Consider the following 15,354-nt stretch of genomic DNA (forward strand, 5'->3'; position numbering starts at 1 on the left):
ACCTTATACTTATGTGCTTTCCTCTTTCCCCCGTTGAATCTCAGGAATCTGAACAACTTTTTTTTTTTTTTTTTTGAATTGAAGTCTCACTCCGTTGTCCAGACTGGAGTGCAGTGGCCGCTCCCGGCCACCGCAGCCTCGACCCGCTGTGCTCCGGCGATACTTCTGCCTCCGCCTTCCAAGTAGCTGGAACTACAGGCGCGCGCTATCACGCCCGGCTCATTTTTTGAATTATTGTAGAGATGAGGTCTCACCAAGTTGCCCAGGCGGGTCTCGAACCCGTGGGCTCAGGCAGTTCACTCACCTCAGCCTCCCAAAGCGCAGGATTACAGGCTAAGCTACCCAGCCCGGCGAACAACTTTTAATATTTAACTTTTAAGTAAAAAATGGTTATTTTAATGTTTGCCTTGCACCCTTTTATTTTTCTGCTTACTTTTTAGTTGAACTCTGAAGCAAATTAATATCTTATATTAATGAGTTTATCATCATAACATTGCTGTATTTCCTAGGTACCTGTATATAGTTCCTTATTTTTTCTACAGATTCTTGTTTTGATTTTTGTCAAATCTCAAAAGAAGGCTTTTATAAGTAGAGTATGAGGAAGAGAGCTATGAATAACATAAAATTGTATTTCCTTTTCCATTATTTTCCTATTTTGACAAATTGTCAATAGGTGTGACTATGTGTTAAGAAAGCTACCCTAGTGCCAGCACCTGGAGTTGGCTTACTTTATAATAGCTATCACTGAGAGAAAATATATCATTCAGTGGCCTTGAAGCTAAGCGGTCTTTTAAAAAATTTTTGCGACTTGCCAGGCTTGATCTTTGCCTTATATTACGCAGCTTGTATGACCTTGAACAACTAATCTAAAGCCTCAGTTTTCTCATCTATACATAGAGAAATATATTACCTGATAGTATGGTATAATGGAATGATGGTTTGTAAATTCTTAAGCATTATGTTGATGATGGAGGTACCTAAATAATCTTATCACTGCTTGATAGTAGTTAAAAAAAATCCTTAGTAAAATGTCTATTGAATATTTACTGCGTGACAGACACCATTCTTGCATTGGAAGTGAAAAATAATATGCATATCATGTTTTTAGGAGCTTAGTTTCAAAGCATTCATTATGAACCCCATCAATCTCTTCTCAAGATTTTTATTTTAAGTTATTAAGAAAAATTTGAAAAAGGCATAAAAGTAGAACTTCAGCATTGTTGATATTTTGCCAAGATTAATTTGTCATCCCCACCCACTTTTTTCTTTCTCCTGAAGTTTTTTTTTCTTTTTTTAAGTCGAGGTCTCACTGTTGTTCAGGCTAGAGTGCAGTGGCATGATCATGACTCACTGCAGTCTCAACCTTTTGGGCTCAAGTGATCCTCCCGCCTTAGCCTTAGCCCGCTAAGTTTTTGGTTTTTTGTAGAGACAAGGTCTTGCTTTGTTATCTTCACTTGTCTTGAGTTCCTGGGCTCAAGCAGTATTTCTGCCTCAGCCTCCCAAAGTGTTGGGATCACTGGTATGAACCACTGTGCCTGGCCTCCTTCTCAAGTTTTTTAAAGAATTATGTCTAGCCGGGCTCGGTGGCTCAGCCTGTAATCCCGCGCCTTTGGGAGGCTGAGGTGAGTGGATTGCCTGAGCCCGCGGGGTTCAAGACCCGTCTGGGCAGCAAGACCTCATCTCTACAATAAATGAAAAAATCAGCTGGGCATGGTAGCGCATGCCTGTAATTCCGGCTACTCAGAAGGCTGAGGCGGAAGGATCGCCAGAACCCAGCAGGTCGAGGCTGCGGTAGCCGGGAGCGGCCACTGCACTCCAGTCTGGGCGACAGAGTGAGACTTCAACTCAAAAAATAAATAAATAAATAAATAAATAAAGAATTATGTCTGCTCAACTGTAAGCAGATGCTTTGGTGTGCATCTTTAACTGATAAGTACCTTAAACAAATAAAAATCTATCTACCACATCATCATTACAATTAGTGGATTAATAAACCTAAATATTGTGTGATACATGGTCTATAGCCACCTTTTCTTCACTGACTGACATGTCCTTTTACATTTGGTTTGTTCAAATAATATCCAAAGAGAGATCACATTACATTTGGTGGTTACGTCTCTTAAGTCTCTTTTATTTCCTAACACTTCCTTTATTCCCATCTTCTATTTTCCTATAGCACTGGTTTGTCCTGCAAAATGTTTCTTTATATTGGATTTCATTGATTGTATGCAGGTATTATTGTATGAAGGGATTTCATCAATTGAATGACTAAGATCACACCAGACCAGATTTGAACTGTAGAATGTGTCTTATTCTCAGGCAAGATTGAAATCACCATTTTTATTTTATGTAAACTTCCACTGGAAGTATAGGATAAGGGAATTAACATAATGGAAGAGAAGTCTAGGAAGTCAGAATATAAATAAAATGAGAGAAACTTTTTTGAAGCAACGCAGACTGATTTTTTTTTCATAATTTAGCCCATGCCAAAAGTACTATTTCTGCTTTGTTTTATATATATGTGAAAAAAAGGGAACAAATGTATCCACTGTTCCACAACGTTTTCTCATGAACTTAAGCATTAATGTTGTTGTACATGAGATCCCAGGCAGCTACTCAACTGCTTTTTGTGACTACAGATTAGTTTGCCTTTTTAGAACTTTATATGTGTAATCATGTAGTATGAACTCTTACCTGACTTTTTTCACTTAACATAGTTATTTTGAATTTGCTCATATTTTGCATGTGTCATTTTTTAAAAATCCTTTTTATTATTGAAGAGTAGCCCATTGTGTGGATATAGTGCATTTTTCCTGGGGGGGGCATTCATCTGTTGATGGATATTTTGGTTGGTTTTAGTTTTTTGCTATTAAAATAAAGCTACTTTACTGCCGGGCTCGGTGACTCAGCCTGTAATCCTGCGCCTTTGGGAGGCTGAGGTGAGTGGATTGCCTGAGCCCGCGGGTTCGAGACCCGCCTGGGCAGCGAGACCTCATCTCTACAATAAATCAAAAAATCATCTGGGCGTGGTAGCGCATGCCTGTAATTCTGGCTACTGGGAAGGCTGAGGCAGAAGGATCACCGGAGCCCAGCAGGTCGAGGCTGTGGTGGCCGGGAGCGGCTACTGCACTCCAGTCTGGGCGACAGAGTGAGACTCCAACTCAAAAAAAAATAAAAATAAAAATAAAGCTACCTTAAATATCTATATACAAGTTTTTGTATGCATCATGACATATATTACTTTTTCTCTTTATTTTCTTTTTCCCTTTTTCTATTTCTATGGTGCTAACTTAAAGGTGGCGGTAACATATAGCAGATATATTAACTTCTTAAGACATTACTGGTTGGACTCAGTGTCTCAGCCTGTAATCCCAGTACTCTAGGAGGCCGAGGTGAGTGGATTGCCTGAGCCTGCGGGTTCGAGACCAGCCAGGGCAACTTGGTGAGACCATGTCTCTACAATAAATAAAAAATTAGCTGGGCGTGGTAGTGCATGCCTGTAATTCTGGCTACTTGGAAGGCTGAGGTGGAAGGATTGCCGGAGCCCAGCAGGTCATCACTGGGGTGACCGTGAGTGTGCCATTGCATTCCAGCCTGGGTGATGGTGTGAGACTCCAACTTAAAAAAAAAAAGCATTGTTAGACTTTTTTAAAGAAGTGGTCCTGCCATTTTATATTTCCATCAGCAGTGTATCAGAATTCTAGTTTCTCTGCTCCCTTACCTGCAGGTGATATGCTCAGTCTTTCTAATCTTATCCATTTTAAATAGGTATGTAGTGGTAATCTCATTGAAGTTTTAATTTGCATATCCCTAATGACTGGTAATATTTGCCATCCTTTTGTGTGTTTATTATTAGTGTATATCTTTAGTAAAATGTCTGTTTAGATCTTTTGCTGTTATTTTTTTTATTGGGTTATTTTCTTATTGTTCAGTTTTGAAGGCTCTTTATATATTCTGTTGTTGATGCATATATGTTTATAATCGTTTTACCTTCTTGATGAATTAACCCTTTTGTCGATAAGATCTGTCTCTTATAACTATTTTTTACTTAAAATATATTTTGTCTGATACTAGTAGACTGACCACAGCTTTCTTTTTCTCTGATATTTGCATAGAATTTTAAAATCATTCTAGCAACCTTTGTCTTTTAACTGGTGAGTTTAACCCAGTTACATTTAAAGTGATTGCTAATAATGAAGCATATACTTCTGCCATTTTGCTATTTGTTTTCTGTATTTCATTTCTTTTTTTTCTTCAGTTCTTGGAATACTGCCTTCTTTTATGTTTGAATCAACTTTTTCTAGTGTATAATTTTGGTTTCCTATTTCCTTTTTTGTCTATTATTTAGTGATTGCCATGGGAATGACAGTTCACATCCCAAATTTACACCAATTTAGTTTGAGTTGATACCAGCTTAACTTCAGTAACCTCATTAACTCTGCTCCTTTTCAGCTCTATTCCCCAGCCCCTTTTTTATTGTTACTGCCACAAGTCACATCTTACACATTTTGTGCCTGTTAACATAGATTTATATTTTTATAATTTATAATTATTGTTTTATGCAATTGTCTTTTAAATAAAAATCAGAAGAGGAGTTGCAAATCAGGGTTTACAAGGGGAAAACCCAAAAAACCCAGAATTACTTTTGAGAGAGCAGGCCCCTTGTGGGCTCCGGCTGTCCTCCTGCCTAAGTAGCTGGGACTATAGGTAAGTACAACCATGCTCAGCTAATTTTTAAATTTTTTTTGTGGAGACTGGTTCTCACTATGTTGCCCAGGCTGGTCTCGAACTCCTGGGCTCAAACAGTCCTCCCACCTTGGCCTCCCCAAATGCTGGGATTGCAGGCATGAGCCACCATGCCTGGCCAGCCTGTCTATTTCTCAAAAAATTCCTGCTGAGATTTTTGAATAGCCCATAAAATATAGATTTTTTAATCTATAGCTCACTTTGGGAAAAGTTAAGATCTTAGCAAAATTGAGTACTCCAGCTCTTATTTATTTATATATTTATTAATCTATTAATTTATGGGCAGGGGGAGGGGGGTAGGATTGGCAGTTGAGGGAAACTGTCAGGGAAGGCAGGGGTACACCTCATCAACAGGGGTGCCTGCATAATGAACATTTGTATACCTAACTGAATTGTGCCACACATCTTTAAAATAAAAAAATATGAAGGGGGAACCTAAAAAAACTGGAATTATTATTTGGAGGTCTAGCTCCTTGTAGTACAGGTTTCCCTTGCTGGGTAAGAGTTCAGGAACTCATGGGCATCAGTGTACCAGCCAGTGTTGTAGTGAGATGCTGTGTTTGGCTTCAGTTAATTTTTTTTTTGGAGATTCTTTCAATGTGTTTACCCATTTCATGATGTGATTATGAGCACACCTGCCCATATTGCACTGAGAGTTCAGCAGTTTTTGACCAGAAATGGCATGGCCCCTGTGCTCCACCCTCCCTATTCATCTGGTCTTCTCCAAGTGACTTTTTTTTGTTTCCTCGGATGAAGAAAGTTTTTAAATAAAAACATTTTGCCAGTGTGGAAGAGGTGAAACAAAAAAAGGCAGCAGCACTAAAGGACATCAAAACTTGTGAGTTCAGCAGTTGTTTTGAGCAGTAGACAAAGCGTCTTGATAGTTGTATTGCATCAAACAGACAGTACTATGAAAGTGTCAGAGAAGTTTAAACATTTAAGAATAAATACGCACTGGGCGCGGTGGCTCACGCCTATAATCCCAGCACTTTGGGAGGCTGAGGTGATTGCCTGAGCCTATGGATTCGAGACCAGCCTGGGCAACTTGCTTGAGACATCATCTCTATAATAAATCACAAAAGCTAGCCGGGCGTGGTGGTGTGCTTCTGTAGTTCCAGTTACTTGGGAGGCTGAGCTGGAAGGATCACTTAAACCCAGCAGGTCGAGGCTGTGGTGGCCGTGAACATGACACTGCATTCCAGCCTGGGCCACAAGAGTGAGACACCAACTCAAAAAGAAAACAAAATATGTTTATGTTGGCCAGAAGGGTAGTTTAACTGGGAAAACTTGATGTTAAGGGATTTATTTTAGGATGGTAAGAAAAGAATTTTTTCTGTACTGTACCCTCAACACTTTGACATTAAATGTAAGGGGGTTTTTCCCACACACTAACCGGTTCTCCATGTACACTGACTGGATGTCCTACAGTTTAACTCAGTTCTGACACTAGCTGCCTAGAGTTGATATACACCCCTGGCTTTAGGATCAGTCCTACAAGACTTTTCCGACTTCAGATGCCAATCACAAGTTTGGGTGTTGGAAACTTGTGACTAGTTGACTGTAAAGTGGGAATTCTCAGCACCCTCTTCTTATGTTCAGTAATTTGTAATAACAACTTGCAAAACTCAGGGAAATCTTTACTTATATTTAGCGGCTTAGTCTATGGCCATACCATCCTGAATACGCCCAATCCTGTCTGGTCTTGGAAGCTAAGCAGGGTCAGGCCTGGTTAGTATTTAGATGGAGACATTTACCGGTTTATTATAAAGATATTCTAAAGTATATAGGTGAATAGCTAGATAAAGAGATACATAGGACGAGGTATGTGGGAAAGAAGGAAAATGGAGCTTCTAAGCCCTATCTGGGTGTGCCGCTCTCCCAGCACCTCAGTGTATTCACCAGCTCAGAAACTTTTCTAACCCCATCTTTTAGAGATGCTTATAGGGGCTTAATTATGTAGGCATGGTCGATCATTAGCTCAATATCTCCTCCCTCCCTGGAGGATAGGGGCATGGGGATGAAAGTTCTAATTTTCTAATCGTGGCTTGGTCTTCTGGTGACCAGCCCTCATCCTGAAGCTATCCAGGAGCCCACCAAGAGTTTACTCATCAGAACAAAAGATGGTGCTGTCACCCAGGAAATCCCAAAGGATTTAGGAGCTCTGTGCTAGGAATTGGGATTAAAGAACAAATATTAGAACAAAAGATACTCCTAGCCCCTCATCACTTGTGAAAATACATGGTTTTAGCAGCTCTGTGTTAAGGAGGCAGAAACCAAATGCATATTTTTTTATGCATCACAGATGGTCTTGTAGCAGGTCTTGTAGATGGTCTTGTAGTAGGACAGACACTGATATTTTCCACTAAGACATTGGCAAATGTTATAAAGAAAGGAGACCAGATCTGAAAAACACTTTTGAAGTTAATAATTAAATGCAGTAGAGAATAGAAGACCACTCAAAGGTGTCTGGCCTGAGAGATTGGGAAAACGGTGACAACTGGATGATCAGGAGTGAAGAAAGATTCGAGACAGTAGGTAAATGAAGTATTCTGATTGTGGGTTTGTTTATAGGGGCCTTAGACTAAGGTGGTGACAGTAGAAATTGCAAGGAACTGTTTTGAGATTTTTGTTAAGTAAGTTGTAGGAAGGCAAGGATAAACAAGCTATTGAGGTTTTGAATCTGAACTGTTGGGAGAATAATGGATGGAACATTCTGGAGTATGCTCTGATTTGGAGGAGGTGGAGTGGAGGAGGTAATGCTTTATTGGATTTTATATCTCTTGAGTTAGTGGAAATACTCGGTAGGCAATAAGATTTATGTGACTGTGTTTTAGGAGCCGTCAGATCTGGAGACATGCGGAGTAAATTTAAGTAAATATGCTTTCCTGATGCTATCTGGAATCTCAAGGTCTAATATTCATGTGGCTATTTCTGTTTTAAGCATATAAGGTATATATGAGATTATAAATTTTAGGTATGTCTTTTAAACCTAATTAGAATAAAAGAAAAAATTCATCTCTTAACAGGTTTGTGTATATTTTGACTTTCAAATTATGGTAAATATTTTCCAATTCTCTATTGTGAAAAATTGAAAACCTACAGAAAGCATTGAAAGAATAATATAATAGATACTCATATATCTATGAGATTCACTGATCTGGAATATATTTGCTACATTACTTTATTTCTCGCTCCCTCTCTATAGATGTATACTTTTTCCTTTAACAATTGAAGGCTGGGCTTGGTGGCTCAGCCTGTAATCCCAGCACTTTGGGAGGCAGAGGCGAGTGGATTGCCAGAGCCTGTGGGTTCGAGACCAGCCTGGGCAACTTGGTGTGACCTCATTTCTACAATAAAAACCAAAAATTAGCCAGGTGTGGCAGCACGCACCTGTAGTTCCGGCTACTTGGAAGGTGGAGGCGGAAGGATCGCCGGAGCCCAGCAAGTTGGCTGTTGTGGTGGTGGTGAGCGTGCCACTGCCCTCCAACCTAGGCGACGGAGTGAGACTCTGACTCAAAAAAAAATTTTTTTTGAAAGTAAATCTTAGCTATCATGACACTTTACCCTTAAGCATTTACATGTCTTTTAAGACTAAAGGTATTCTTCTGCATAACCACAATACTGTAATCACACAAGAAATGTAACCTTGGCTAAGCCTATTATTTAATATATAGTTGATGGTCAGATTTCCCCAGTAGTGCTCTAAATGTCCCTTATAGCTTTTTCTTCCCATTATGGATGTAATCAAGAATCATGCATTATTATCATGTCTTTTCATGTCTTGTTAGTATCCTTTGTAACAGTCTTATGCAATCTCTTATTTGGTTTTTTCCTTTCATGACATTGACATTTTTGGAGTCTAGGCCATTTGTTTTATAGAATATCTCATAATCCACGTCTGTCTGATTGTTTCCCAAGGATTAGATTGATTAGATTCAGGTTAAACATTTTTGGCCAAGAATGCTGCATAGTCGTTGATGTGTACTTCTCATTGGAGCATATCAGAGTGCATACAATGTCAATTTGTATCATTACTGGTGATGGTGACTTTAATCACTTGGTTACGATATTTTCTATCTTATCATCTTCTGCAAAGATACATTTATTTATCAGTAGTTAGTATTTATGAGTTAATACTCTATTCCTACAAAGTAGTGAGCAGTCTGTGGCATAAGACCAATTATGTGCATATTATGTATCCTAAGTTTTAAAGTGAAAAACAGGTTTGGGGCTTAGATGGAAATAATAGTATGAATGGATTGTAGGATATGGGAGGAGAAGGATGTGTATAAAATGAGGATGGACGGGTAGAACCTTTGTGCCATGCTAACCCGAAAGCACCTGGTTTTTAATTTGTTGTTGGTTGGGGTGATGAAATTAGATTTGAATTTTAGAAGGATAGTTCTAGCATATTATTATGTCTAAGCTAAAGATGATGAAAGGCTGGATTTCATACAGTGTCTGTGGCAAAGAGAGGAGGAATATTTGAAGAAATATTTGTGAGGTTAAAACGGATAGAATTTAGTGACTGGTTTGTTGTGGGTATTGAGGGTTTCTTGATGAATATAATATTTAATAGGATTGCCTGACTCATTGACTAGGTTGTGGTAAGTATAAAGTTCAAGGAATTAGATTTTATAAAAAAGTGTTATAGAGGGGGGCCTTTGGCTTCTCTTACAGTTTCTCTTTTTCTTTGTATTTATTCTACTTTTCTCAGGATTATTTGAATGATGTTAACAATGTGATTCTATTTGGGGGAGAAATTACTTATTTATTCTACCCAAAATGTATACTTAGACTCTGCTAGTAAATTTTTGGATAGGATAGAATAGAATTTGGTACAATCTCTTAAAATTCCTTTATTTAGGTAGAATAAGATTTTTGTTGCAAATAGTCTGTTCTCTAGTTCTAAAATTCTGATTCTGTGGTGTATTTATTTTTCGCTCAGACAGCCCATTTTATTTCCTGAAAAATTGTTAATGTTATCTTTATCTGTTTATATTTCTCTAAGATGTTCTCAGTGCAGCTGAATCTTGGAGAGCAAACATGGGAATCCGAAGGGAGCAGTATAAAGAAGGCCCAACAAGCTGTTGCCAATAAAGCTTTGACTGAATCTACGCTTCCCAAACCAGTTCAGAAACCACCCAAAAGTAATGTTAATAATAACCCAGGTATGTTACTAACTCGTTTCTGTGTGTTGTGTGCTATGTGTTCTGTTCTCTGTATGTTTCATTTATAGCAGGCAAGTTGCACAGTCAGGAGGTATTAATAGCACACACACAGGCACATGCACAAGACAGCAAAATACTAACTGAAGGTGAGAGAATGAAGAAGGTAATTGTAGTTATTTTAAAATTTGCTTTGGTAGATACTATAAAGAAACATTATTTACATTTTTTTTTTTTTGAGTTGTGGTCTTACTCTGTCACCCAGGTTGGAGTGCAGTCGCATAATCATAGCTCACGGCAGCCTTTGCCTCCTCAGCTTAGGTGATCCTTACACATCAGTTTCTCGAGTAGCTGGTACTACAGGTGTAAGCCACCACATCTGACTAATTTTTTTATTTTTTGTAAAGATGAGATCTCACTATGTTGCCTAGGTTGGTCTTGAACTCGTAGGCTCAAGCAATCCTCCTGCCTCGGCCTCTCAGAGTGCTGGGATTATAGGTATGAGCCACCATTCCAGACCTTATTTACTTTTTTAATGTTGGCAAAAACATACTTGAATGTAAAGCCCAGAAAGTTTGGAGATTTTTTCCTAAAGTAAAGCTAGAAATGTTCAATTTCTCTTTTTAAATACATAATATGTAATTTTAATAATTAAGGAGTTACTGTTTATTTATTATAGTTAATTACAGATTATCAAATGAGCTCTAAGCATTTTATAATTATTTTGCCTGTTGGTGTGAAATTTTAGTAATGATTATTATTCAATTTAGAACATTTACTTTAAGTTTATTAAGAAACCCACACATTTCCAAAACCACCTATGTGTAATATCCTGCTAGGTGAATGACAGTTCTAATTTTAAACTCCTAAAAATATTTATAAAGTGTTCTTCTGTTTGCTTACAATACCAATAACATTGTATGTTCACCTGTCTATTTGGAAAAGGCACACCTGTATTTTGGACACAGCATATATTTAATAACATCAAGTTAATAAAGTCTCTGTTTTATACCAGCCATACATTCATTTACTCAATCATTTGTTGACTTATTAATTCAAATAGTTATCTTCTGATCAATACTAATTTGGCCTTAGGTATTTTGTAATGGAGTTAAAAAAAAGATATTGTGCCTGCCAGCAGTGACTCCATATTCTATTTAATTATAGTTCATATGGTAATATGCAATCTAATCACATACATGCTTATTTCTTTCTCATGTGGTTTAATTAGACACACTCTGTTCTTTCTGAATTTGGAAATTCAGAATCCAAGGATTTCCTATTAAGAGTGCTTTTTTTCTGTTCAACTGATTACAGTATTTATTAAGTAAGCTTAAATAAGCCAAAATATTATTTTAATGAAAAAGTATTCTGTTCAGCTTGAGGCTGATAAAAACTTCTTTAATTTTTAAAAACCTCTTCAGATTACTGGTTGATCTTTAGTACCATACCTCCACCACTATTATTAAGTACTCATTCTTATTTATATCTTAAGAGGTATAAAGCATTGTCTTTTTCAGTGAGAGTCTTACAACCTTATACATGAACATGTAACTTGATGGTAAAACTAAAGCGCTAAGTGGGTAATCACAGCCACTTGTTTATTGTAGGTAATGACCAACATGGACTTAAGTAGATGAAGTAATATATGGGTCTTGAATGAAAGTAGGCAGTTATAGTGAAAAGGCAGGAATATGTTACACTGAAGAAATATTACGAGGAAAGGTATTGGAATAGGAATCTGTACTGTACTAGGTTTGATTAAAAAACGCATAGATGACTTTAATTATATCAGGTGACTAGTAAGACATAAGACTGGAGATGTAGATAGTGAGTAGATTGTGATAGACTTGAAAAGTCAGCTTTATGAGATTAAATTTTATCTTTAATTTGGGGGAACTAATATTTATGACCAATTTAAAATAGTATTTTAAAACACTATTTAAAATATATTTTAGGAAGTTCAGTTTGACATGTGAATGGAAAGTGGGAAATACTAAGAGCAAGGAAATCTTTGCCATAGTTTATGGATCAAGAAAGGAGGAAAGAGGCTGGGTATGGTGGCTCACGCCTGCAATCCCAGCACTTTGGGAGGCTGAAGCTGAAGGACTGCTTGAGTCTGCGAGTTCAAGACCAGCCCTGGTAACATAGTGAGACCTCATCTCTACTATATATAAATTAGCTGGGCGTGGTGGTGTGCACCTGTAGTTTCAGCTACTCGGGAGGCCCAGTAGGTCTTGGCTACATTGAACCGTGACTGTGCCACCACTCTCCAGCCTGGATGACAGAGTGAGACCCAAACTCACAAAAGTGAAAAGTAAAGGCAGAAGGGAAGGTAGAAACTCGTTTGCACTGAGTATTCTATGCCCTGTGCTCTGCTAGAGTCTGGGAAGTGGCATTTGGAATGAAACCTAACGAACTGTCTAAGGCATGTAATATAAAGCAAGAGCAGTTAATTGTGTGCTCAGCTATGGGTCAAGTCCACAGTTATAAAATTATAGCAAGAGTCAGAGGAAGGAAACAGGAGAGTATCTGCAAAACCCTAGTGGAGATAAGAATTTCTCCACTGTCAGATGTTGCAGTGAGTAGAGGGAATAAATAGATTATTTTGGGCAAACTTTAAAAGTAAAATTTAATATTACATTCAGACAAGGAGACATATTATAAATGTAGGACTTTGATGTATTTTTACACTGGGAACACTTTACAGCAGGCTTTACCAGTACCTCAGAAGCCTCCCTCATGCCCCTTCAGTTGGTTAAACAGCTCCAAATGAAATCATGATTCCGATTACTGCCAGATTAGTTGTGCCCAGTTGTTGGAATCAGACCCTAGATTCTTTATGATGGCTTGTTTTTCTCAATATTATGTTTGTGAGATTTATCTGTGTTGTATTTAATACTATAATATTTCACTGCCATGTAGTATTCTATTGCTTGAATATACCATAATTTAATTATTCATTATAATTAAGGAATATATTCAATAGTATAATGAGTAATTATACTATTGTACGTATTTGGATTGTTTCCAGTTCGGGGTGATCTGAAATAATGTTGCTATGAATATTATTATACATATACATTTCTGTTGGGAATGTACCTGATTGGAATTGTTGGGTTATAGGTTATAAATGTGTTCAGTATTAATACATCATGTCAAATAGTATCAGTCTACCCTTATACCAGCAATATATGAGAACTCTCTATGTATGTATATTTGCAATATGTATATGTATGCAAATATTTTTCCATACTCCTATTGGTGTATTTTGATGAATAGAAATTCTTTATATTAATGAAGACTCATTAATTAGTCTTTACCTTTATGGTCAGTGCTTTTCTGTGTACTATTTAAGATATCTTTGTCTCTCACAACGTTATGAGTATAACCTTACATTATTATTATTATTATTATTATTATTATTTTTTTTTTTTTTGAGTTGGAGTCTCACTCTGTCGCCCAGACTGGAGGGCAGTGGCCGATCCCGGCCACCGCAGCCTCGACCTGCTGGGCTCCGGCGATCCTTCCGCCTCAGCCTTCCGAGTAGCCGGAATTACAGGCGGGCGCTACCACGCCCGGCTGATTTTTTGATTTATTGTTGAGATGAGGTCTCGCTGCCCAGGTGGGTCTCGAACCCGCGGGCTCAGGCAATCCACTCACCTCAGCCTCCCAAAGGCTCAGGATGACAGGCTGAGCCACCGAGCCCGGCTACCTTACATTATTTTTAGAAGCTTTGTTATTTCATCTTTCCAGTTTAGATCTACAGTCTGTCAAGAATTAAGTTTTATGTATAATGTGAAGTAGAGCTCAAGATTTGTTTTTCTTTTTAACAATATATAGACATTCAGTTAACCCAGGACCATTTATTGAAAAGATAATCCACAGGTGCAGTGGCACTTTTGTTGTAAACTAGATGACTGTTACTCAGTATTGAGGAGTAAGGGGTCTGGAGGAGAAAGGATTCAGTCCTGACTCCACAGTATATAGATGGATCTTAAATAGTTTTAATAGCTCAAAGAGGAGTTAAGTTCATTTAAAGCATGGTTGGTCTGCCAGTTAAATACTTGAATAAAATTTGTAGAAGTGATACATGGAGCCTCCCACATTTCTGAGCCATCTGGGAATAAGTTGTAGACATGATTTTCTATTACCCCTTAATACTTCAAAATGTATTTTCTAAGTACACGGACACTCTTTTGTCAGGAAGTTAACTTTGATAGGTATTACCATTGAATCCACAGATTCCATTTAAATTTTGCTGATTGTCCCAGTAATGTCTTTTATAAGTCCAGGGTCCAATCAAGATCATGTGTTACATGTACTGATAATTTCTCTTCATTCTGTTTCAATCTGGAACAGTTCCTCAGTCTTTCTTATCTTTTATGACCATGACATTTGTAAAGAAGCATTTAGTACTTCGTATTGGGAAACACCTGATACTGATTTGTCCCATTAGTGATGACTTTTATCATGTAGTGAAGAGTGTGCCAGGCTTTTTTACTGTAAAGTTAATTAATAATTATGTTTTTGTTATTATGTAATAGTGATTAATAAGCATTTTCTGAGATTTTTGAGAATGTATATAAATGTATATAAATATTCTGTCCCTCATCAAGCTTTCATTCACCTTCCACTGATAATTTTTTTTTTTTTTTATGAGTTGGAGTCTCACTCTGTCACCCAGACTGGAGTGCAGTGGCCGCTTCCGGCCACCGCAGCCTCCACCTGCTGGGCTCCGGCGATCTTTCCGCCTCAGCCTTCCAAGTAGCTGGAATTACAGGCATGTGCTACCACGCCCGGCTGATTTTTTGATTTATTGTAGAGATGAGATCTTGCTGAACCCGCGGGCTCAGGCAATCCACTCACCTCAGCCTCCCAAAGGTGTGGGATTACAGGCTGAGCCACTGAACTTGGCTGATAATTCTTATCTGAATCAGTTGTAACCCTGAAGACAGCCAAAGGGTGATTTTAAAATTTCAGTGTTAACTTTTTAGATTTATTAGTTGGCAGTATGCCGGAGGGTAGAACTTTTTCTTTTCCGTTAAAAAAAAAATTGTATTGCTATAGACTTTTGGATTTCTATTCTGCTTACTGGTTTATCATTACTGGTTATTATCATTACCTGTATTGCTGCTCAGATTATCGCAAATTTGGCCAGTGGTATGACCTCTCCAATCTAATTCCTGTATCCTTCTTATATTTCTCCATCATTCTTTCACTTTTTATTTTCTGACATAATAAGGTGTTCCTAGGTCATTTTGTGTTTGCCTTGCCTCTACCTTGTAGGTAGCCATTTCTCTACAGAGCCTTGGTTGACCAGTTAATCAATTAATTTATTCAACAAATATTTATTGAGTGCTATTTTCCAGGGATTTTTTTTTAAACTCTCTGTAAAGCTGTTTCAAGTGTTAATAATATGTTGCTACTTGAAAACTAG

At 37.7% G+C, this 15,354-nt stretch overlaps 1 protein-coding gene across 1 annotated transcript in view; it reads left to right on the top strand.

Annotated features, from left to right (window-relative positions):
- The window catches only part of LOC103254305 (double-stranded RNA-binding protein Staufen homolog 2-like), a 145,057-nt gene that overhangs the window by 46,118 nt on the left and 83,585 nt on the right, over window positions 1–15,354 (top strand). The window contains exon 2 of the mRNA XM_021709712.1: window positions 9,758–9,917. Coding sequence (XP_021565387.1) covers window positions 9,758–9,917 — 160 coding nt within the window. The remainder of the gene's footprint in view (window positions 1–9,757; window positions 9,918–15,354) is intronic.

Source organism: Carlito syrichta, unplaced genomic scaffold (genome assembly GCF_000164805.1).
Source record: "Carlito syrichta isolate Samal-C Ts95f unplaced genomic scaffold, Tarsius_syrichta-2.0.1 Scaffold274391, whole genome shotgun sequence".
NCBI classification, from domain to species: Eukaryota; Metazoa; Chordata; class Mammalia; order Primates; family Tarsiidae; genus Carlito; species Carlito syrichta.